Source organism: Ostrea edulis, chromosome 6 (genome assembly GCF_947568905.1).
Source record: "Ostrea edulis chromosome 6, xbOstEdul1.1, whole genome shotgun sequence".
Taxonomy (NCBI): Eukaryota; Metazoa; Mollusca; class Bivalvia; order Ostreida; family Ostreidae; genus Ostrea; species Ostrea edulis.
The window spans coordinates 34,470,555-34,495,680 of record NC_079169.1 but is presented as its reverse complement, the minus strand read 5'-3'; the positions used below and the strand labels follow the sequence as shown (position 1 = coordinate 34,495,680).

The 25,126-nt window shown below is 36.0% G+C and overlaps 2 protein-coding genes and 1 long non-coding RNA gene across 5 annotated transcripts in view; 1 reads left to right on the top strand and 2 right to left on the bottom strand.

Moving 5' to 3' along the window:
* The window catches only part of LOC125683338 (protein PHTF2-like), a 35,295-nt gene extending 29,956 nt beyond the window's left edge, over nucleotides 1-5,339 (top strand). For all 3 annotated transcript variants that reach the window (XM_056139404.1, XM_056139405.1, XM_056139403.1), the window contains exons 15-16: nucleotides 147-398; nucleotides 1,571-5,339. In XM_056139404.1, coding sequence (XP_055995379.1) covers nucleotides 147-398; nucleotides 1,571-1,723 — 405 coding nt within the window. In that variant the 3' untranslated portion in view covers nucleotides 1,724-5,339. The remainder of the gene's footprint in view (nucleotides 1-146; nucleotides 399-1,570) is intronic.
* A 4,258-nt stretch (nucleotides 5,340-9,597) lies between these two features.
* LOC125647121 (transmembrane protein 60-like) lies at nucleotides 9,598-10,422 on the bottom strand. The gene has a single exon (XM_048873811.2). The coding sequence runs from the start codon at nucleotides 10,286-10,288 to the stop codon at nucleotides 9,869-9,871; it is 420 nt and encodes a 139-aa protein (XP_048729768.2). The 5' UTR covers nucleotides 10,289-10,422; the 3' UTR covers nucleotides 9,598-9,868.
* An 8,926-nt stretch (nucleotides 10,423-19,348) lies between these two features.
* On the bottom strand, nucleotides 19,349-20,119 carry LOC130046733 (uncharacterized). Its single transcript, XR_008795721.1, has 2 exons — nucleotides 19,791-20,119; nucleotides 19,349-19,696 (listed from the first exon to the last, which is right to left on the bottom strand). It is a non-coding gene; the product is annotated as an uncharacterized LOC130046733 (long non-coding RNA).
* Between the last annotated feature and the right edge of the window lie 5,007 nt (nucleotides 20,120-25,126).

Below are 25,126 nucleotides of genomic sequence, written 5' to 3'. Positions count from 1 at the left end.
TCTGAGGTATCTTTTACTTCATACCCTCTTAGTCTCAGTCACTGTATTACATTTAGCTCCTGAAAGACACAGACTAAGTCACTGTAAATTGATTACATTTAGCTCCTGAAAGACACAGTAAGTCACTGTAAATTGCTTACATTTAGCTCCTGAAGGACACAGACACATACCTAGACTTCCTCTGTAACTGGGAACTCCTCGTCTGGTGCATGGCCCTCGGAATCTACCTGATGAGGTTCATGACCCTAGGCCTAAAGATCAACAAAAAGTATCGGAACCTTTCTGTTCTGATCACAGAACAGATTAATCTGTACCTCCAGATGGAACAGAAACCTCACAAAAAGGAAGAGTTAATGGTAGCCAACAATGTCCTGAAGCTGGCGGAGGACTTACTCAAGGTCAGTATCAGGTCAAGAACAGCACTGTTGTATTGTTTAAAGGAAGGAATCATCATCTGATTTAAAAGTGGAATTCTGTGTAAGAATGTACTAGGGAATAAATATGAATTGTGTGTCAGGCACGCCCTTCTTATTTTCATGAAATTTTGTCTTTGTTGTACCAAGTTTATGTAATACATGTGCATGTATGTTTCACAATTTCAGAATAATCTGAATAACTTAGGCAATGTTGATATCTTGTTAGAATCAGATGAAAAGTTGAAGTTACACACTTAACTTGTTTTGCATGAGTGTTATAAAGTAAAATAAAGTTACAACGAACACACTTATAATGAACTCACATTTACAGTAAAATACAGATACAACAGACACACTTATAATGAACTCACACTTACAGTAAAACAGATACAACAAACACACTTATAATGAACTCACACTTTACAGTAAAACACAGTTACAACAAACACACTTATAATGAATTCACACTTTACTAACAGTAAAACACAGTTACAGCAAACACACTTATAATGAATTCACACTTTACAGTAAAACAGGGTTAGAGCAAGCACACTTATAATGAATTCACACTTTACAGTAAAACACAATTACAGCAAACACACTTATAATGAATTCACACTTTACAGTAAAACACAGTTAAAGCAAACACACTTATAATGAATTCACACTTTACAGTAAAACACAGTTACAACAAGCACACTTATAATGAATTCACACTTTACAGTAAAACACAGTTACAACAAACACACTTATAATGAATTCACACTTTACAGTAAAACACAGTTACAACAAACACACTTATAATGAATTTTACACTTTACAGTAAAACACAGTTACAACAAGCACACTTATAATGAATTCACACTTTACAGTAAAACACAGTTACAACAAACACACTTATAATGAATTCACACTTACAGCAAAACAGGGTTAGAGTGAGCACACTTATGATGAATTCACACTTACAGCAAAGTGATTTTCATTCCCTGTAGTTTAAAAAAAATATGATGAACTATGTTAGATATAACAAATTAGAATTGTTTGTCCTTAGCACTTTGCTGTAAGCATGGTTTACTGTACTTTGTAGTTGTATGATCTTTAAAATGTTAGTCATGTGCATGAAATGATTTTTTTCAATACCTTTAACATTTTAGGAACTTGAGAGTCCATTTAAGATCTCTGGAGTGTCGGCCAATCCCGTCCTGTATAACATTGTGAAGGTTGTGGTCCTCTCGGCTTTCTCCGCAGTCCTCACAGAAATCTGTGGCTTCAAACTGAAGCTTTATAAAATCAAACTCAAAGGGTAAGGTTTTCTTATCCTGTCTGGAGTCATCACATCTCATGAACAACTCGAGTGTCTCAGAACTTACAGCCGATTGGTGGAGTTCCTCGACTGGCTATGGTTTGGAGGCTTATGAAATGGTTTTATTACTCTGAGAGAAAGGGAGAGAGCAACGGTAGTTATTGTGTCTCAACATCGTACTTAAGATGGATCTCTGTAATATTAAATCTTGCGAAGATAGACAAATTGAACCTTTGTAAATTGTTGTCAACATAACTTTAAAATCCCATCTACCATCTTGTTCTTCATACTGTATGTTATATAGTGGGATTGTACAGAGTTTTATGATATGAGTGGATAGAAAAACTTCCTGTACTACAATGTAATTGATCCGAGCCAATGCCAGTGTTTATCACATTCCCAGAACACTAGTATCACATTGTTTATTCATCAAGGACATGTAGTTTGTATAATGTAAACATTTTCCATGAATGAATGCAATTCCCATATTTGGCCAGTTTTACTTGTAAATCATTGGTGATGCATATTCTGCCATATCTATGTCTTGCCCATTATTCACTTGTTCATTGTACAGTGTATTTATTTAAGTATCTTCATCCAATCACTCAATGTAAAGACGTCAAGGTTGTAGTATGCTAACAGACAAGTCTATATTTTTTTTTATATCTAGCACATACAACCAGATTTACACAAAGACCACAGAATCTGATGCATTTCACTGTTTATTTTATTTACATTGTTTATCTACTAGATAGAAACATGGGGTACATATGGTGCTGTAAATCCGTAAAATTGACGATGCATTTTATGTTCTTTGTTTTTATCAAGTCTTGTTTTATTAATGGATAAAACTAGGATGACAATGCTGGAGAAATTTTTGTACTTAAGATTTTTTTGTGGGGAATGACAAAATTAGTCATTTGTCTCAAATTTTTTTTAAAAGGCTACAATTTTATTTTTAAGAATATGCACAAATAGTTCACATCTGATTATCATCCTCACTGTCAACGACTTTTGTAGTCAGACCAATACTTTGTTTAAATCATAATATTTGATATATTTTTATAAATGAGTATGGATTATTACATATTTTGATATTTTTTCTATAGATTTTACAGAGAGTCTGGGGCTCTTACTTAGCCATAACAACCTGTAAAAATCTGGGGACTACTTTTTAAATTAATTCATTGATTAATTACGATGTCACACCTTTTACAAATAATAAAGGCAGAACTCACCTGTGACGCAAACACTTTGCCTGTCACAGAAATTGTGTACAAATTTGTACTTTTAGTATTAGAAATGCATGTACATGTCCATAAATCCATAAATTTGAAAATATGTAATAAAAAGGTGATTGACTGAATATAAAGATATTCAGTCAATAACTGCATATGTGTATAGAAGAGATGAATGGGATTATGAAGTTTGCCAGTGTATACTAAAATGATTTTTAACCTTGGTTAAGACTGCACACGTCACAAGTTAGTAAGTGATGACCATGAACCCCCCCCCAATACAATGTGTGATTATAACATACATTTTATCTGTTTGTATGTGTACATGTGATAAATCTGTGATCTGCAGACTATACATTGTTGTGTCAGACCGTGTTCTGTTTAGTAAAATAACCTAGGATTATCATCCTGTGCTTCTGATTCCTCAGAAATGTTGTAGTCAGAGTTGTTTCTGTAAAATATAATTCTAAACCACTCAATATAAAATTTTACCCTGTTTAATTCTTTGTGGATGTGCCCGCACATTATAAATTACGCGCGTTTCCTTTGGAAACAATATGCGGAGGGTTCCAATTTTGCAATTCAGTATCAATTGATAAATTGCATAACTATAGGAATATTATGGGCAGGGGTAATTTACAAGAAAATTGCAGAAAGTGTTTTTTAATGGGGAAAATGAACGTTTATTTGCCATATAGCTTGTTGATGATAATGGTAATTTAACATTGATATATATAATTGTATGGTAGAATTGCGTTCAATAGTAGGAAACGTATATTCTATAAATGCAGGTGAATTTCTGTGATATCTGCAGAATTCCTTTTCGTTCTGTATGTGGATTTGAAGTGTTTCATGTTATTCTGTATTGGTCGATTTCGTGTAAGACGACATTTTATATTTGTATCAGGCACTAACTACTCGGACAAACTTATCACAGGTTTGGTTAATGTATTTGTATCGCTTACTCGTTTACAAACATAAAGCTAACTGAAAAGATGTCACATCCAAATAAGGAGGGAAGGTGTAACTAAATACAATGTATGTGTTCAGCTGAGTCATTATGATTTCCACTTCCCAAAGTATGAATGGTTTAGTCACTTCTCATTATCATTTTGCTGCCGAAGACTTAACCTGAGAGAGATTATGACAAAAAGGGAGGGTCAATTTATGTTTAAAACTCGGTACATAAGGTATTCTCATTGTATAAATTTACATCAGTCTGAAATTATTCCTAGAAGGACAAGCTTGAAGGTTTATGTTTATTTGTAAAAGTCTTCTTTTTTTTTGAAAATGTTGTTCATGTATTTGTTAATTCAATACATATGATACTTTTAGTGTACCATTTGTTGATGCAATTATGTACCGTTTATCATTTTGTGTGTACATTTGTTGTTTTGAGTTTTTGTCAGTTTTAATCTGTATTTTTCTTTCTCCCATAGTTTCACCTTTGTCAGTAATGAGGTCTATGAATAGTGGTGAGACTAGAGACACTTACATACAAAACCATCTTCTTCAAAGAAAAGTCGTGAAGTAAATTCTGGTCCACTGAAGACGAAAAAAAAGCCATGAACAGATAATGTTCATCATTTCTTTCCACCATTTCAAAACAATTTTATGACCAGCTAATGCTGAGACATGGTTAAATTTAAACACATACGGTACTTTAAGTTTTCTACATCAATTCTCTATAAAAGTTGATCATTTGTTTATCATAAAGTCATGATCAGAAACAAATTACATTTCCAGGATTATTGGCGTTTATTTCATTGAAATTGGATCAGAAGAAACGTATGGGGACTTTGCTTGAAAAGATGATATAGATAGCAAATTCCTCTTTTCAAAATTACTTGTCTTTATTCATATACACGTATTGTATGTCTGTTAATACATAGGTGTTTTTACACGCACATATATATGCCCCTTTAAAAAAATTTGGGGGGGGGGGGGGGGGGATTACACATTTTTTATAACAAAATACATTATACAGTAGGTCTGTTGAACGATGCAGAGTCTGAGTTATAAGCATAATATTATTCCACATGTCAGGTCTGCTTCCTCATTGTTTACCATGTAGTCGGACACACACTCATGTTGCCGACTCTAATCACTTCCTCATCAGTGAACAAGGCAAGAGTAGCGGGGTACATTGTTTTTATGCGACTCTGGATGTCAACAAGAGTCGGAAATACTTACCTGTAACATTGACAAACTGGCAAAGGTGAACATTGGGGCGACTTAGAAGCTGTTCGTAAAACAGTCTGTGGATATTTTACTGTTTTCTTGTCCATTTCACTATTTTTTTGTTTTTTACGATGTCCCAAGGACTGCGATATTGTAATTCGGTTTATTGTGTGTTGAAAATAAAATTTTAATATACTATGATTTTGCTTTCTTCATCTGCTGGGCGACACCATGGATTCAATGGTGTTGAGACTCTGTTATAACACTGCATCAGGAATATACAGTCTACATCAAAATCATCAGCATACTGATGCAAATTGTTTACATGGAAAGTATTCATTTCTGCTCCTCAACAACATATGAGACATGCAGGTAGTTGTTTTATGTTGGTCTTGACTTTTACTTGATGTTGCGCAGTTATCAAGGTTGATGTCCATAAGACTTTCTAAATACATGTACCAACTAACCAGTATGACACACACATCTCACTCCTCCCAGTTTTCTCTTGACATTTTATATCCCAGATATCAGATATACGAGACTTGCATGCACTCCATGAGGGTTAATTTGTCTGTTGTAATACAAAGGAATGATTCGAATACGTGAAGCAGTCTAGCTGGACCAAGACTTGAACACAAGACCCTGCTGATTCAAGTCAAGTGTTCTACCCTACCATCCAAGCCAGTACCCAGCCTTAAGTGGACTGCTACACCAAATAGCAAAAGACATTAACAAATAGTGCTTTTCATTTCACGATATTTATTATCCGAGTCTTCTCGGCAAGTTTTGCAAACAAAATATCTTTTTTATCATTCTAGAAAAAAAAACACCAAAATTTATCTGGCCACCGTTGATCAAACTCATCTGAACCCCAGGCCACATTTAAAAATATGTTTGTTTCCCCTCTCCCGACCCTAAATTTCAGAGGAAGGTCGGTAGGTAGGTAAAAAGGTTTTTTTTTAGCTAGCAGAATTTTATTTATTATGAAATTCCCATAACCATTAACAATGCCCAATACCAAACGTCATGAAGCACATCATCCATGTTTCCTCATCAAACTCGTATAGTCAGTTCTCGCGTAAATTCTGCTTTGATTGCCACGTTTTGCAATTAGGAAAGGTGTCGATATTTCGGACAGTACTTCATGTATTTTGGAAATCCTCATTATCTAACCACTAAACTTAGGCATTGGACTACATGTATACATATTGGTTGATTCGACGAACGTTGGGTTTCATCAGAATTTTCTCTGCTATTTATACCACATACTAACACTTAAATAAAGTTAGGGAGAATGTTGCAACTATGGACAATGGTGTTAGTTTTGGACACATGGTGTTATAAAATTGGTAAACTCGGTTGCTGTCTTTTATTTATGGTTCACTGACATTTTATGCTTTTGTTTTTTGCACATTATCTTAATTTATATATGATAGTGATTTTCATTATATTTTTAAATGATATCGGTAGATCTAGTTTACCAGAAAACGTTTCAACGGGACTTGATTTTGCCGATCAAACAAAATGGATGCTGACATCAACCAATCAGAGCTGTTACACATGTGCATATAATTAGGTGTTTTCCAGTTTGTAAATATAGCATTAGTTCAGAAATAAGTTAAATTGAGAATGCTTCTGATTGACTGTCAAAAATATCGCATCCGTCCGAAATATCAACACTTTCCCCTACTGAAGAACACAACTTGCACACTGGATGCCCCGAATTCTCTTGTTTCCTCGCTCCTCGTATAGACAACATTTCTCCATCTCGATCTTGCAGATCACTAGTCCGAATTGCGAGCCGAATTCAATGTTAAACTCACTTGTAACTAATCAATAAAACAATCATGATTCTTGTACTCATTAATATCGATTAAAAGAAAATATCAATCCAAAATTCGATATTAAACAGAAGCCAACAATTGTAGTCAACCGAATTTTCACTGCCATTTGAGCAAACGAGTCTCGTGACTCAAAACAAAGCTCGACAGTTTGATAAAATGTTTTCAAGAGACTGTTTATGTGATGAAAGAACCCATAAAATCGATATTAGTAAGTACAAGAAGAATCGTTTTATTGATTAGTTATGAGCTTAAAATTAAATTCGGCTTGTAAGTATTTGAAATCAGCCAGAGAATGCCGCCTCCAGCTGGAGGCGGCGAAATTTCTAGATTTCGGACCAGAACACCTCCTGTATTCGTATTATCTTTTTTTTATTATTTTGGATTGAAACCAAAGAAGATATAGAAAATTTTTGTCATTATAAAATACTGATCTGCACCAGAAACGACCTTGAATTTTTCTTAAAATTAAAAAAAAAAACTTCACCAGAATGGCGTAATAAAAACTTATGGGTCGGTGTGAATTTTCAGACTCGGTCGGGCGAGGGGAAACAAACAATATTTTTATTTTGGCCCCATATTCCTCTTTCAACATGTCTTCACACCTTGAAGACATCAACCCAGGATCTTTATCACATGGCAGGCATGTGCATTTTTTACCACTCGGTTCCAGGGGCTGGTCTATGGGCACCGAATATAATGGAGAAAATGCATTAGACCAAACTGTGATTCAAACCAAGGCCCCCTGAATCTCTTGTCAGTCAGCTGCTCTACACACTGATCTATCTGACCACAGATGAACATTGCACAGCATTACAATCATAATTATTACAAAGATGAGTCGTTTGATGGTTTTCACTTTTTAACATTCTTGACATTTGGAAACATCAAGTCTTGACTTCTCACAGTCAATCACCATGTATTTACACATCTACACAAGCAGGTAAAATTATTAGATGAACAGACTGATGCACAGAAACATTCCATATAAAATGCTGTTTGTGATGGTAGAACATGTGTGTCAAATTATATCGTACTACTACTAAGTACCGTTTCCATCTTGTTTTGTGTCTCTATAATTACCTATGCAAGTTTGAACTTAAAAACAATAGACTTCTTTCACTAATCATTCAGAACATAATTATATACAAAGTTTGAGGCACCTAACCTGATACAAACTGTGGTCTATAAGATGCAGACAGACACATTCATGTACTATACCCAAAACAAATTGTGTATAAGGCCAAAATAAAATATGTGTGTTTTCTGTTTCCCGACCCTATCTACTTTTTTGCTGCAAACCCTGAAGATTAAATTGACAATATAATATTATGTAAATAAAACAAAAATCTGCTTTTTTTTTTTCTTTGCACGTTTGAGTTTCTCTGATCTACATTTTGACTACACTATCGATCTTCAAAATGTTTGACAAGTAATACACCTATCAACACTTCGCCGCGAGTTACGTCCCTTTGCGGGGTCAGCCAAAGGTCAATCGGTGAAAAACCAAGTTTTCCTTCTTTACCTTATCAAATGTAAGATGTTATTACTTTGAATTTTAGCCAATTACCAAGTTTTCATACAAGTTAATGGGTTGCCCCAATCTGGGGCATATTGTAGTTGACTGCAATTGATGGAAAAATAACAGGTGTCAAAGCTACAGATAGGAAAATTACAAAGGCCAACGTCGGGAAATACGATTTTTATCCGGGAGATGGAGGACAAGGGACGTAACTTTCGCGAAGTGTTGATACGTGTATTGTAATGTATATAGACATATAGTCAAAGTGTATAAAAAACCCAGATTTTTAACAAAATGCTTCAATAAAATGAAATGTTTTATCTACCTAATTTTTGGGGGGAGTGAAATAGGAAACACACATATATTTTATTTTGACCAAATGGGTTTATAAATTTCCATCCATCGGATCCGTAACCAAAGTTGGTGGTACATAATTTGCAGAATGTCGGAAGGCCATTTTTCAAGTGGATATGTTAAATTTATGGACTTCAATCATTCTATTTCAAATAAAACTATTTCTGGTTTTGTTTTTCTTGAAAGAGATGCAAATGTGTACAACACATTGCATTCTAGATTTTTAACCACAGTGTATTATTAATTTTATTTTGCAACTATTAAAACCGTACTTGATATTCTTAATGATAAATTCCAAATACATGTAGTCATTTTCTCCATTGTACAAATTATTTTATCAATTAACTGCGGAAAATAGGCAACCTGTATTAAGAGACCACCTGTCATATGTGGCCTTTTTTCCATTCTCCGTTGGACGGTCTCTTAATACAGGTTTGACTGTAGTTGAAACACGCATTTTCATTGGCTGAACATGATGTAATCTAAACAAAGTTGTTTTTTTTCATCTGCTAGAGGATGCCACTCAAAGCTACAAAAATCATGCTAACAGTACACAGCCAAGGGTTATAAAGAAGTGCAGCGGATTGTAAACCCTTGGCTAGCGAAAATGTGGTAAATCGGGAGGGTTAGTACATGTAAATCATGATGTTTTTTTTACACTGTAGCACTGTACAGAAATGGCACATTTCTATGTTAGTAGGAAAAGCACCTGTCTAATGCTGGGTAGAATTCCTAGTCCACATACAATTTTATTTATGTTTATTTTATTTCTTCATTTCCTTGTTATAATGTAAAGTTAATCGATATGGTCCTTTCCTTCATTCATTAATTGTACAAAGAGTTTGTGTTTGTTTCATTTTGCAATGACATTTGGGCCAATTGAACATGATAAAGTGACATCAATCATCATAGGAATAAAATTTTTAGGAATTTCACAACATCTTTGAAAACAGAAATCATGAAAATCAAGTCCTCGTTTACAGACAATTTTTCAGAACTTCCCAAGCAAAGTTTCATCTTCGTCCACAGAGAGTGACATTTTTAGTTGCAATCCTCCAGAGTCCATGCGAAACATCACTACTGACGAATATAAACAGCATCCAGAACGGAATCATGACAAAGTACATGCTGATTTCCTTGTTGTAATACTCCAGTTTCATACACAACAAAACCTGAAACGACATCTTCAGTAGCACAAAAATCATGTAAAACACTTTCCGCGGCATTGACACCTGCCCTGGGTTGTATCTGTTTTTACACTGAGCGATCATTTTGAATGTGATGTAAATGACTATGACGGCGTCAAACACCCACATCGGAATGAAAACCAGGAACCAGTTCCATTTAACTTTCTTGTCCAGTTTCAGGGCTAAAAGTATCAGAAAGGCTAACAGACTGAAACACGTGAACAGAGATCTGTGTAAAATCGCCATGTTTGCCTGGCTTTCAATGAAATATAGGACCTAGTCTACATTTCACTTGTGGTTTGTTTTGTCGCTTCAATGTTATCATTTATCTTTCACATTAGTTAGTTTATAACAAATTATTAAGCGTTTACGTGACAAAGAAAGTTCACATAACATAAGAAATCCGAGACGGCTTCAACTGTGAAATATCCGAAATAACCCTAATGTCGATTGCTCTTCGTTATAATTTTATTACAAAGACAAGGTGCCTGTGTACATGTATAACTTTTTCCGTTTACAAAATAATTAGTTATGGAATAAACGTAACCATTTTTATGTAAAGACCCATTTTACTATTATTTTGCACTTCTGATACACTTATTCCTGGTGTACATAACATCTTAGGGGGATCGTAAGACAGTTTTTTTTTTTAAATACATGAAAATGTTTAGTATTTACCACTTGTTCCCAAAGTTCTAGTCTTCTCCATACTGAGACCTTATTTCACAATGAAAAGAAACTGATTTAAAAGTTACTTCCAACAGGCAGGGGCTCTGGGGTAAATGGTGCTAAACCCTGTATTTTGAGCATTATTCCTGGCACTCCTTTTTCACTTTCAAATTGTTTACTTTTATGTTATGTACATATACTTTTTAAGAATACTTGTATCTGATCGTAAATATATATCAGAGGTCTTATTTATCGTAGAATAAAATGATATACTAGCGTTGATAAATTTGAGTAATGTAAGTATATCCACCTTTCATATCATTTTGACTCAAAGACTCGTTAAAATTGAATAACTCTTAAACTTTTTGGTCCGCAAAAAGGGGGCCCGGACTCCCCACCCTCCTCTGGATCCGCCCTTGCTTAGTATGAAGGTGATTTTTGAGATATATTAAAAGTGCAAAATAAAAAAAATTCAAAAAATGTTTATTGGTGTGCATTCGTATTGTAAAACGAGTAATTACATCGAAATGGTTACCTGTACGTTTAATAACTCCATAACCAATTCTTATGTAAATGAGACAGAGAGAGAGAGAGAGAGAGAGAGAGAGAGAGAGAGAGAGAGAGAGCAGGTCCTTCCTTATAAAGTATAGTTAGCTCTACGTCCAAGACCAAGTTTGCTGAAGTCTTTCAAATACGTAGATTCTCTATACGTAATAAATATTTAAAATGATAGTCACAAATTCTAATTTATCAGATCCATCCACCAACAACCATTTCTACGCACATACGCAGAGTGCAACCAACCCTTATACGACAATTTACTATGGAGAATGTAGATGTCCCGTGAGGAGGGGTTAGAAAGTGGCCCATAATTTTCTTTATACAGATAATTCTCAAGAATTAAATAGCCATCCGGTGACGCAATGAATTCTGGTTTTCAAGAATGATATACATGTATAGCATTCGGTAAGATCCCACCACTTGCTCAAACACTTCGACACACTTAGAAAATTTCGTGTTAATTTATTGGTCTTAGTCGTTCGTTTTCTTCATTTTGTATGGCATGTCAAACGTTGCAATATTTGATCTCTTCCATTTGTATTGTATAATTTTCCATTTCATATTTTCCATTTGCATTGTATAATTTTTCATTTGCATTGTATAATTTCCATTTGTATTGTATAATTTTCCATTTGTATTCTATATTTTCCATTTGTATTGTATAATTTTTCATTTGTATTTTATCCAGGGAATGTGTATTTTGATTTGTTACGAAGGATTTCATTAGTTAACGTTGCTTTGAGAATTGTTCACTGATGTACCACAAATATAGACATGCTTAGCACACAGGGTCGTAGCAATGACGGTTCTTTATCGTACCAACGCCTGCAGCGACACGGAATATCTGTTTTTAAGGCCATTACGGAAAGATCCGTGATTCTCACTTTTGAATGCCGAGTGTTTGGCAAAGGAGCAATCACTGCCTTTGTTTATGTCTTAGGTTTGATGCGGCAATGACAGTAACGGTTCTCGAACTCACGACCTCCCGCCCACAAATCAAGCAGGACTAGTTATTTTTAAAAATACGTAGCTAGCCCTAGTAATGGCAACCCCCCCCCCCCCCATGATAATTTTTTTTAATAGAACTGTCCAGAAAAGCATGCACATTTTTATTTAGTCAGAATTCAGTAGATTCGGGGGACTTAATTCGGCCCTTGGGTCACCACCAATTCAGCAATTGTTAACATCGAGTTTGGTTTCTTACAACTATTCGATGAATTAATCTTATCAATAAGTTATCGTTTTTCGAATTTGGTAATGCGCGAGATGTTGAAGAAGTCATTTCGCAGGAATGTACCGTATTTGCTAAGTGCAATGGCGTAACACCCCAAATTAATTCATCGCTTTTATGCGTCTAATGTTATCAGTATATTCAAACTAGTCTCTTATTTAACCACTGGCTGATCTACATAATTCTGAACGAAAGGATGCAGTAAACTGCTGGATGTCTGGGGACTGTCTTAAGATCCCTAGTGAGTCCAGTGCAAAGTCTTGGGGGGGGGGGGGGGGGGGGGGGGTTGCAGGGGGAGGGCGAGGTCCCCTGAAACAAGTGCGTTCTGACAAAATAAAACGTACCTGCATTGCTTTTCATTTCTATACAAAATATCATATTTGTGAAGGGAGGGAGGGAGGGGGAGGTCTCCCGGCGCAAGATTCGTCATTGCTAGCTACATGTATGTTCAACTAGTCCTTATATGGAACCGACCGCGGTAGTTTAGTGATATATCCTTTGGTTCGCATTCGTAACCGTGAAGTCGCATGTTCGAGTTCGAATGCGGGTGGTTTCGTCCCGTTTACATATTCGCACCTAGTGGATTCGCACCAAGTGGTTTCGTCCCAATTTCAATGCAGGTAACATAAGGTAGAACATTGCCTTATAGTCGAGTGGTTTCGCCCCGATGTACTAATCGAGTGGTTTCGCTCCAATAATATAACAATTTAACATATCTTGAATTTATAACGATTTAACATATCTCAAAATTAACTTTTATAAAATAATCAACTACTTTCACTTAAATATTGCTGCTTTAAGTTTATGCTATAAATTGAATTCTTCATTTCGAGATTTATATAAATATATCTAAGATTAATAAAATCACATAATAGACACACTAATTTTATGTACATAATGCTCATTCTGTTTCATATGATAATTTTTACTTACTGATTTTCCACAATGAATGCAACTTGCCATGGCAAAAATTCTTGGTATAATGATAGAAATGGACATAGTTTGGACATCGGTAAATTAATATACTGTATAATATTCATTAATTTCAATTCAATTGCTCATCGTTACAAGAGAGTATGCTCTGATCAATCGTCCCGACCACTGTTGCCAAATGTAAACATCCAAAAATTGTTGGTATAATGATCAAAATGAACATACCTTGGGCGTCGGTAAATTAATATATAGCATTCATCCCCTAATTTCAATTCAATTGCTCATCGTTAACGGAGAGTATGCACTGATCAATCGTTCCGACCACTGTTGCTACATACTCAATAGGGGCGAAACCACTGAGGACGAATCCACTTGGGGCGTACAGGTAGAGGTGCGAATCCACTAGGTGCGAATATGTAATCAGGACGAAACCACCCGTCACCTTCGAGTTCTACTCGTGTCATGGCTGCATCAAACCTAAGACGTAAATATAGTTAAAACTTTGCCATACGCATTGCTATTTAAAAGTAAGAATCACGGATCTTTCGGATAATAATGTGACCTTAAAAGCAGACATCCCCACGATAACTCTGGGTAGAGATTGCTACAGCTGGTGACAGCTAAATATAAGTGTAAACTAATGAAATCCTTCGTAACAAATCAAAATAAACAATCCCGCGGATGCAATACAAATGAAAGATTTTGCAATGTAAATGGAAATTATACAATGCAAACGAAAAAATTATACAATACAAATGAAAAATATAGAATACAAATGGAAAATTATACAATACAAATGGAAAATATAGAATACAAATGGAAAATTATACAATACAAATGGAAATTATACAATGCAAATGAAAAAATATACAATGCAAATGGAAAATATAGAATACGAATGGAAAAGATCAAATATTGCAACGTTTGACATGCCATAATTTTGTTAGAAAACAGAAATACCCACCTAACAATCTACCTAAAATTCAATTACATCAGTGAGACGACAACATCGTTACAGTCCCTGAAATGTTCTACTTTACCATTTTCCCGTGCGCTCACTGTTCACAGTTTTGCGTTCACCGTTCACTATTCATTCATACTTTATTTCCTCCCTTAGGAGATTATAAAGAAATTACATTTACATCAATATAATTACAAATACATACAATAAATAAATAAACACTATGTATACAATATAACCAAAAAATATAGGATATTCCTAGCTGTACACCTCAGTAGATGAGTACATTTTCATAGAATGGTTGTATCCAGCGTTATATTTTAATTATATCATTAATAAACGTTAGGTGTGTTTTTCTGTTTTCTAACAAAATGAAGAAACTGAACGACAGACCAATTGACACGAAATGTTCTAAGTGTGTTAAAGTGTTTGAGTAAGTGAATGGGAATATGATCGAATGTTATGTATCATTTAAAAATAACATTCAAACCAGAATTCATTGCGTCACCTGATAGGCTATATAATTCGTAAAAATTATCTGTATAAAGAAAATTATGGGTCAATTTCTATCCCCTTCTCACGGATATTTACACTTTACTGCCATAAGAGTTGATTGTATTCTGCGTTAAACATACGATTGTATCCCGTGTAGGAATGGTTGTATCCAATTGACGTTTTGGCCATGGTGCTTTAGGTGGTAGTTGTTATTTTTACCCAAAAGTTTCCGAAAATGCAAAGTAACAGTTATTTAGGTAAATATTTTCCTGTCAAAGTTAAGCATGTGTTCCAGCTCGTTTTAGGGATTGGGACACCGGGCCAGCACTTACTCCTCTAGATTGTTCACATTACTGTAGTATCTTCAACTGTTATAGGGCATCGAGATATCTAATGAAAGGAAGGACTCAGGCCCTCATTGTTTTATATTTCTGAAATATTGGTAATTCTTAATGAGGATCTGCAATTATGACATATATGTTTTGTATCATTGTCAAATATTGGAAATATTTAACTGCGAGCATTTGCATCATTGAATTCAGCGGTAATAGTCTTTTTACATAAAAAAAAGTTAGAAAAATATATAGTAAGGGGTTAGTTCACAAATGTTTACTAATTCATGTACATGTATTTCGTATACATAATGTACTACGTAACATTATAGACCTGGCAAATCTCTAGAAACAGATGAGTTAGGTAATAAATTTAGTTATTTAAAGTATCAAATCAATTTTACTGATAAATATAGCAAGCCTTTTTAAAGAGCTATCTTTTTTGGTTAAAGATATATCTCCCAAGCGTAAAACGACATCTCTCTAACTTACAGAGATATCTCTACAACTAATAGAGATATCTCTCTAGTGTAAAGGGATATTTCTCTTATTTAAAGAGGTATTTTATTTTGGGAATAAATAGTAAAAGGGCTTGCCATAGATAAATATATCGACCAATCGAATATTGATATCAAAAAGTAAATACTTGAATCTTGCACACAAAAGAAAGGAAATTCACTTCTGAACGCAAGGAACACTGTACGAAGTCGGAATATAACTATCTGAGTTGCAGTGTTGCATAGAGCTGGGAGGAATTTATAAATATTACTGCACAGGTATGATAAAACCACGTGGTATTTAGTCCCCCACTGCAACTCGGAAAGGGACATAGAAATGTCAGTGTCCGTGCGTCCGTCACACTTTGTGGACGCAACTCCTCTGAAACCGCTTAACGGATTTTGTTCAAATTTTGTAGGATTGCAAAAGTTAATGCGAATTAAATCTGAACCGCGTTCACACGGAGATTTTAATGCGCATTAGTTTACTTCGAATTAAAATTGACGTCGCGATTTAATGCGAATTAAATTTACTTCGCATTAGCTCCGTGTGAACGCTAAGCGAAGCTAATTCGAATTAAATGTAGACGCATGCGTAATGGCCAATTTGGGTCACATACATCATACCCATGGTCAGCTATATATATTAATGTTAGTTTTGTACGAAAAACTAAGCAAAATGATAATAATCACTAAAAACATGTACAAACAGCATGTCATTAGATAACGTCAGACGTAAATCTGTGCTCTGCATAGGCATACTGAGTAATACATGTCACTGACAATTTAATCTTATTCATAACAACTATCAAAAACATTTCTATAATTCAACAAATAACAGAAATGGGTCTTTTTTGCACGCAAATCTTAAATTTCTTCTTGATAAAATATGGGCAATTTTTATTTAGTAGTTTTTATTTCTTGCTTTGTGAAAAATTAAACACGCTGAACATCTGCTTTTCACTGTTTTCTTGAGGTTGAGAAGAAACAATGCTTTTTATATTTAGTAGAAATATCATGTCTACTTCAAGGTCATACTAGAAAAATTATTGTACAGTAGTTTCTAGTAGGTGGTTTTTAAAGAGATTTACCAATTTAGAAAAGTTTGATTATGTGGTCATTTGGTTAAAAACAACTTTTACAAGCATATCATACATTTATATCAGTTTATTGTACAAGGTTGTTCCTAAAGACGGCGAGCTTTGTTAATAGGCTATACTAACAAATTAACTTTATGACAAACGGGATGATTTCAGCTTCTTCATCATCAACTTCCCATTGTTAGCGGACCTCAAAAACGCATCTTTTTAGATAAGCTTTTAATTTGTGATTTTTGTGTGTGTGAAAAAAACACCCCAACCTTCAGTTGCTATTTGAACTGTTTTATATGTTATTAGAGTAATTATATCATCATAGGCGCTATATATTAATAATAATAATTATACATTTTAATTCTGACACTATGAATATTTTATTCACATGTATGCATGTGCACATTGATTTTATATTATCTTTTCTCTTACATTTGTAAAGCGTATTAGAGAACTAATGTTGATAGCCTGCTATATAAATCTTTTAATTACAATTACAATTTATATAGCAATATTCCATTATCACCTGCATATGGTGTTTATATTTCTCAACTGATTTGATACGCACGAGCTTGTTCTGCTTATGATCAGTTTTTAAATCGAAACAGGCTACTGACAAACAAATTGATGGTGCACATATTCCAACAGTCTCGTTTAAAGTCAGCATTTCGCAAATTCTATGGTAGTTATAACAATCTAGTTTGCCAATACAACCTATTATTGGGTCAAATGCTATCTGATTTGTTTCATACCGATTGTTAGACCGTTCTTGGCACACTGATTTTGATTACGGATAACTCCGTTTACCTGATCAAGATATAGGGCTCGTGGTGGATGTGACCGGGCGACAGGAGATGCTTACTCCTCCTAGACACCTGGGGCCCGTTTTACAACAGAACTTACGACAAAGTCGCAAGTCTTAAATTGTATTACACAGTTATTAGTTTGAATGAAGGAATTAAAACGTTTCTGAAACTTTAAAATTTTCAACATTATTTCTTCACTATTTTACATTGGAGTGAATTATCTTACAATAAGCCGGAGAATTCCAATATGTAAAGTTGGTCGTAAGTCGTAAGTTCTTTTGTAAAATGCACCCCAGATCCCACCTCTGGTATATCCAGGGGTCCGTGTTTGCCCAACTCTGTATTTTGTATTGCTTATAGGAGTTATGAGATTGATCACTGTTCGTTATCTTCACCTTTCACTTATTAATCACTATATGTTGTTGATCATATTGCGCCACCATTTTGATTCGACAAATTTTACAGGAGTTGTGGGACTTTGTTGAATATGTACATGCTACACTACAGACGCTACTCCTCAGAGACCGCTTTACGGATTTAGTTCAAAGTTTGAAGGATTGTTAATCACCATAATATGTAGTTGATCATATTGCATCGTCAATTTGATTCGACAAATTCTACAGGAGTTATGGGATGTTTTTGTTTTTCAAGTTTTTTGCGGAGGTTGGGAGACATGGCTACACGTAGCAATCTTGTGATAACAGAGTTACAAGTCCAGTAGGGGTGTATACATTTTAGGAAATTGGCTGTGAGTGAATCGGAGTACATATTATTTGGGACTCCTCAGGACCCCCCCCCCCCCCCCCCCCCGCCGGTGTGCGACAAACATGGTTAAGTTATTGATATGGTCTGTGAGGACTGTGCAGTGAAGAAATCGGGAGTTCGGAAACTTAAGCAAATGACCCACACTATTATACCAACAGGAACGTAGGGAGGTCATTTGTCATTGCCTTACCTAAGTATACAAGCAGGAATCCTCAAGGAATACACAAAGGCATTCCCTCTCCCCTCACCAAAATATTGATTAGCTGTTTCCTGACTGAACAGTTGATGTGACTGTAATGTTTAAGGACAAAGAGCACCTAACTTAGCCCTGTGGACCTCACTTGTGTTTGCTGTAAGATACAAGAATTAACGTCATCGGGTCTAAGATGAAGACACACTTGCGGAACACACATTCTGTCCACGCTGTAACAACACTGGTTCAACTCGTAGTCCATACATGGGCGACACTTCCACGCAGTAATCGATTCATACTAACTTCATTAATTCATATGTTGCAATTGACTTAAATGCTAGTAGTATGATTTCCAGAAAAGCGGCATATTACATGTAATATATATTTCTATTCTCAAATAAATTCCACGTCTTTATTCATGTCACAATATTTACATTTGCCAATGCACTTCCTTATATGACAGTACTAATGAAATTGATGTTCAATTTCGTGTGACATGAATTTGGTCATGTGATCAGTTTGTTCTTGCGTATGAATACAATCACCGCTTCAAAATTTTCACCTGGCTTCTTGCTTATGCAATGCAGTGGGGAATTTTGACCCCCCCCCCCTCTCGCCACAAATTTAAATAATAGAAATAGTGTGAGTAAAATTCCAGATTGGCACCCAAAATGGCTAAGCATTTTGGCTAATACTTGACTTTCACACACACCCTTTCGTAAACCCTGGATCCGCCACTGCAATGACATCATAACAGAAATAAACTCAGCAGGATATTTATACAGTTTATTTTGTAAACAAACAAGAATTTCATCAATTTATAAAAGAGAAACATTAAACATATATCGTTCTGTTGTTTCATTTTATACAGTTTTAAATACCGTCTGCAACTTCTGCATGGCGAATTTATAAAATAAAGTTCTATGATATTGGAAGCGAAAACATGTAGGCAGAATTATAAGCCTACATGTATTTACTTCATGATGATAAGTTAACCTGTTGTTTCCTGGCAACTTCCATCACGGCTATGACTCGGCATGATTATAAGCGAGGCTGGTTTCGAGGCTCGAAAAATTTACATGTTCATGTCAGGATACCGGTGCGAGTCTTCATCAAAATCCTACAACAGAAATCTCTCAAGTGAACAAAAACTCCGTCAGTTCGTTTTTATTTTATTTTACACACACTGAAGGTAAATAAAAGACGCAACCTACCTGCACTTGGTCTAAATATGTCCTACTGTCTTGAATCGTCTCCTGCATGGCTACAACCGCGAGTCCTAACGATGAACATACCGTTGTTTCTTTCCAAAAACCTGACTAAAAGCTTAACGTTAACTTAACCCATCATATCCACCATCAATTCTCTCAGATCCTTTGAATTTCTGTCGAAATCTGTGATCAACAATTGCGTTTTCAACTTAGTAAGCTAGACCGACGCCAGTTCGCGACCAAGTCACACCATGGATGTAGTTTACTCCGCTCTTCTTGTCGTCATTTCAGTTAACATTACGCTCTAAATTACCTTTATTTTTACACGTTTCGTCTTTTTTAAACATTTTCAATTAAATATCTCTATCTTATATTCTCTTTGATATTGTTCCTAATTTTTTATTCGATAAAGCTCTTACGAACTATATTTTGTGTTCTACGATCGTTATTTTGGTCATCTGCTACATAATCATGGAAGCTCGGTAAGAACACAAATCAAAATAGAAAATATAAATATAAGAAATAAAAATATCCTTTTTGAATGTTATTGGGATATGACATGAAGTTGGTACGTGATCAAATCTACTATAACGCCCTTCGGGCGTTATAGGATTTGATCACGTGACCAACTTCATGTCATATCCCAACAACATTCAAAAATGATATCTTATTTCTTATATGTTGATACTGACAAGGATCATATTTAGAGGTAAATGGGACCTACACCAATCTATAAACAAGCCAAATTCCCGGGTGTGGGTCTTACTGTTGTAACGTATTTCCTTATACGCAAGAAGGCTATCAAAGTCCGTGCCTTGTCAATACAAGGGTTCGAGGTGCAATTAGAATAGCAACTTTCATTGATAGAATAAGATTGGGAATGTTATTAGAAATTGGGCCTGCAGATATATACAAATATGGCCTAACCCTACCCAGGTTAATAATTACTATGAAATCAAGGAAAGTCAATCAACATACAAAGATCAGGGGTTCACCAAATGATTTATAATATCAAAACAATTTAACAATGGGTATGACCACCCTCAGCGAACGACTGGCTGACCTCGGACTAACGCTTGTACTGCAGCCTTATTCAGGACACACAGTACAAGTGACAGCCCTTCAACCGTTGCACACACTGTAGAGCCTTATTCAGGCAGACACTGTGAACAACAGCCTGGTCGTCAGTCAAGTCCAGTACACAGGACAGACGAATTATGTGGCTAGCCTTTATCTGGTCGACCTCGACAGTGGCAGGCCTCTTACTACTAAGGTCAGCCTATTAAAAGGACAGCCTCAATGCCTCCACTCTAACACCGTTACAACGTACGGAATCAAACACTGGCTTTCTCAGTAAATCACTTTATTGCTTGCAACTTACTCTTAATCTTGTCCACCACGTCTTCTCGCTCTGGGCTTCGACAATAACTGACTGACGACAACTGTTTCGCGCTGTATTTATAGTGTTAGGTCATGTGACTAAATTATGGATGTTTACATTGAAAACTACAATGTAGAACCTAGATGGTTGATGGATAAATTTCCGGAATATTACATTACCCACGCCTCCGATGTCATGCGTCCCGCATGAAAACAAAGTAATTAACCAATGATAAGTGTTGAATGATATATAATGTGATTTATGCTTAAAATCCACAAAAATGATCAAATCCTAAAAATGTTTACAACTGTCAACGAATATGTACTGTACACTACCAGTGTTTATAACAATACAATTAAAAAAAATATATCAACAAGTCATTTAAAAATGATCTTCTCCTTCCTGATGACCTTTACATCGGCATCACCTTCTCTACACTTTCTGACCGTTGTTGTCACAACTACCCTTTTCTTTGAGGAGCTCTGTGTGCCAGCGTCGACTCTACTGCATTCCACAGATGGAATTGCTGGCCCCATATCAACTTGGGTGGATCTGTCCACAAGAGCAATCTTCTCTGGAACAGGGATCTCATCTACACTTAATCTCTTTCTTGTAAATGGTAAAGACGGTTGGGTCTTTTTCCGGAAGAGTCTTCCTTCTAACAGGTTGTCCTCCTTCTTCTCTGGATTCTGTCTCTCCTTTTTCTCATCAATATCAGGTTCCTCATTCTCATCACTTGAACTACCACTTGACGAGTCTGTAGAGGACACCTCACCTATAACATTACCAGGGTCCTGGTCCATCCAATCTTCATTTCCGCTTTCCTCGTCTTTCTTTTCTTCATGCAGTGAACCACCTGCTTTCCCCCCACTTTTCTCTTTTGTGCCCAGCTTAATGAGTTCATCATCAGGCTTTAGACCAGGATGACATGTTTTGACATGTCTCTTAAGATTAATTTCCCTTGTGCTGGTAAAACCACAGATTGGGCACTCAAACATTCTCAGAGCACATTCCAGGATGTGTTCCTTGTATTTTTCTTCTGTCCCTGATCGCTGTAAACGGTCAAAAGCCTGAGTGACCTTATTACCATTTATCAGAGCTTTAGCGACTAAACCACGAGCCGACTCCATGAAACGATTTGAGGATTCCATGACACCCAACTTTGGTATTTTCTCGTATTCAGGAGCTATAATATTACACATGGTAATAACTTCACTACAAGAAGGTATGGTGACATTGTCAGCAATAACCACTTTGTCATAACCAATCTTTCCTTCAAAGGAAAATTTCATCTGCTTCCCACGAATGACAATAGCAGAATGGGGTAAATCAAGTAAACAATTGTTTGATGCCAAAAAGTCAAGCCCTAAAATACCATCAATACCAACATCAATCACTGTAAATAACTGACTGAACTCCAAGTTCGACAGTGAGAAAGAAATTGAGATGGCACCCTCAACTTTCATAGCACTTCCATCTGCTGTGAGCACCTCCTGGTTAACCTTACTAAGGATTGGCTTTGGATTACTTATCACAGAATGTAATATGTCAGGTGAGATGATACTGACTGTGGCTCCTGTATCTATGAGCAATTTGACTCTATTGCCGTTGATGGCTGCATCAACAAATATACCTGCTTCACCAGCTCTCCGACTGACCCCAATACGGCTTGTGTCATTCTCATTGACTTTCTCCTGTTTTTGTTTAGGAGAAGAGTCTGTCTTGTTCTTCCTTGTTTCTGATTTCCTTTTATAGGCAAAGCAGTTCCTCTGTATATGGCCCTTCTTCTTGCAATAATTTCAAACAATATCAGTAGACTTGTTTAGAACTCTTTGATTTCCCTGTTTCTCACTTTATCGACTTCATGTCCTCTTGCAAGTCATGAACTGCCTTCAACAGTTTGGCAATGGCATCTTCTTGAGTGATAGCTTCCCTCAGATATCCTTGGTCTTCTGTTCGACGTCTTTCAGCCAAATTAAATGCATCAAGCTCTACTGCATGGCGAATCGCATCATTAAGGTCTGTCGGCCTTGCTTGTTTCACTCGTAATCTCATATCACTATTTTTAAGAGCATCAATAAATTGTTCTTTCGCAAGAATTTCTCTGACCTCTGTTGGGTAAGCAAGGTTGGTCAACCTGCGTACATCTTGTCCAAGTTCTGGTAACGTCTCAGAAGCTCGCTGCCTTCTCTCTCGTAGTTGTGCTCTGTACAGCTCTGTTTGGTTGGAAGGTAGAAATCGTTCTTCTAACGCCCTGCACAGGAGTCGATAATTGCATTTCTCTCCCTCTGGTAAACTTCCTAAGACACCTTGTGCTCGACCTCTCAGTGCTACTGCCAAATACATGCCTTTCTCCGAGGTTGTCCAACCATTTAATTCCGCATATATATCAAAATGAGGCTTGAAGTCTAACCACGAGGTACTACCATCAAACTTGTCTGGTTTGACATTACTACTCTTTTTCTGGTCAAAACTTGCCCTAACATTTGGACGACGTCTTGTTATATTTTCCTCTGAATGCAAAGGAAAATATTGCCTAGCACTATCTAAAGGCGTACTTGTTGAGGAGAATCTATTTGAATCTCTCGCATCATGATCTAAGCTACCTAACACAGGCATTTCATATGTTTGGGGGGTCGTCCTAACTGATTTAGGTCTCGCACCCCATTCTTCATTTAAGGTCTCTCGCCTACTTTCAGGAATACCTGAATCTCTGGCGTTCCTTATGCTCTGATCAACACTAGCCTGTAGCTTACTTAATTCCCTCTCTACTTTAGTTAGATCAGAATCTAAATTCTCCATAATAGCCCTTTATCCTATTTTATACAACAATATACTTCTAACTTAACTACCCTCGAATCCCGACGCTGCCACCAATTTTTGTAACGTATTTCCTTATACGCAAGAAGGCTATCAAAGTCCGTGCCTTGTCAATTCAAGGGTTCGAGGTGCAATTAGAATAGTAACTTTCATTGATAGAATAAGATTGGGAATGTTATTAGAAATTGGGCCTGCAGATATATACAAATATGGCCTAACCCTACCCAGGTTAATAATTACTATGAAATCAAGGAAAGTCAATCAACATACAAAGATCAGGGGTTCACCAAATGATTTATAATATCAAAACAATTTAACAATGGGTATGACCACCCTCAGCGAACGACTGGCTGACCTCGGACTAACGCTTGTACTGCAGCCTTATTCAGGACACACAGTACAAGTGACAGCCCTTCAACCGTTGCACACACTGTAGAGTCTTATTCAGGCAGACACTGTGAACAACAGCCTGGTCGTCAGTCAAGTCCAGTACACAGGACAGACGAATTATGTGGCTAGCCTTTATCTGGTCGACCTCGACAGTGGCAGGCCTCTTACTACTAAGGTCAGCCTATTAAAAGGACAGCCTCAATGCCTCCACTCTAACACCGTTACAACGTACGGAATCAAACACTGGCTTTCTCAGTAAATCACTTTATTGCTTGCAACTTACTCTTAATCTTGTCCACTACGTCTTCTCGCTCTGGGCTTCGACAATAACTGACTGACGACAACTGTTTCGCGCTGTATTTATAGTGTTAGGTCATGTGACTAAATTATGGATGTTTACATTGAAAACTACAATGTAGAACCTAGATGATCGATGGATAAATTTCCGGAATATTACACTGTCTTAATAACAGAATCTAGTTAGATACTTTGTTCGACAAACCTGATTCTAAAATAAGGGTCAATGTTGACAAACCTGATTCTAAAATATGGGATAACCCGATTCTAAAATATGGGACAATGTTGACAAACCCGATTCTAAAATAAGGGGTAGTATAAGAAGGTATAAACGTATCTAGAATCATATTGCTTACCTGTAATCGCTTACCTGTACATCACCTATGGAAACGTACAATTACATTTTCTCATAAAATAATTTACGTTTCATCCCATTTTCATTCTACTCTTC

Bases quoted from the DNA above. Each gene is read 5' to 3' on its own strand.
- LOC125647121 (XM_048873811.2), bottom strand. From the start codon at position 10,288: ATGGCGATTTTACACAGATCTCTGTTCACGTGTTTCAGTCTGTTAGCC.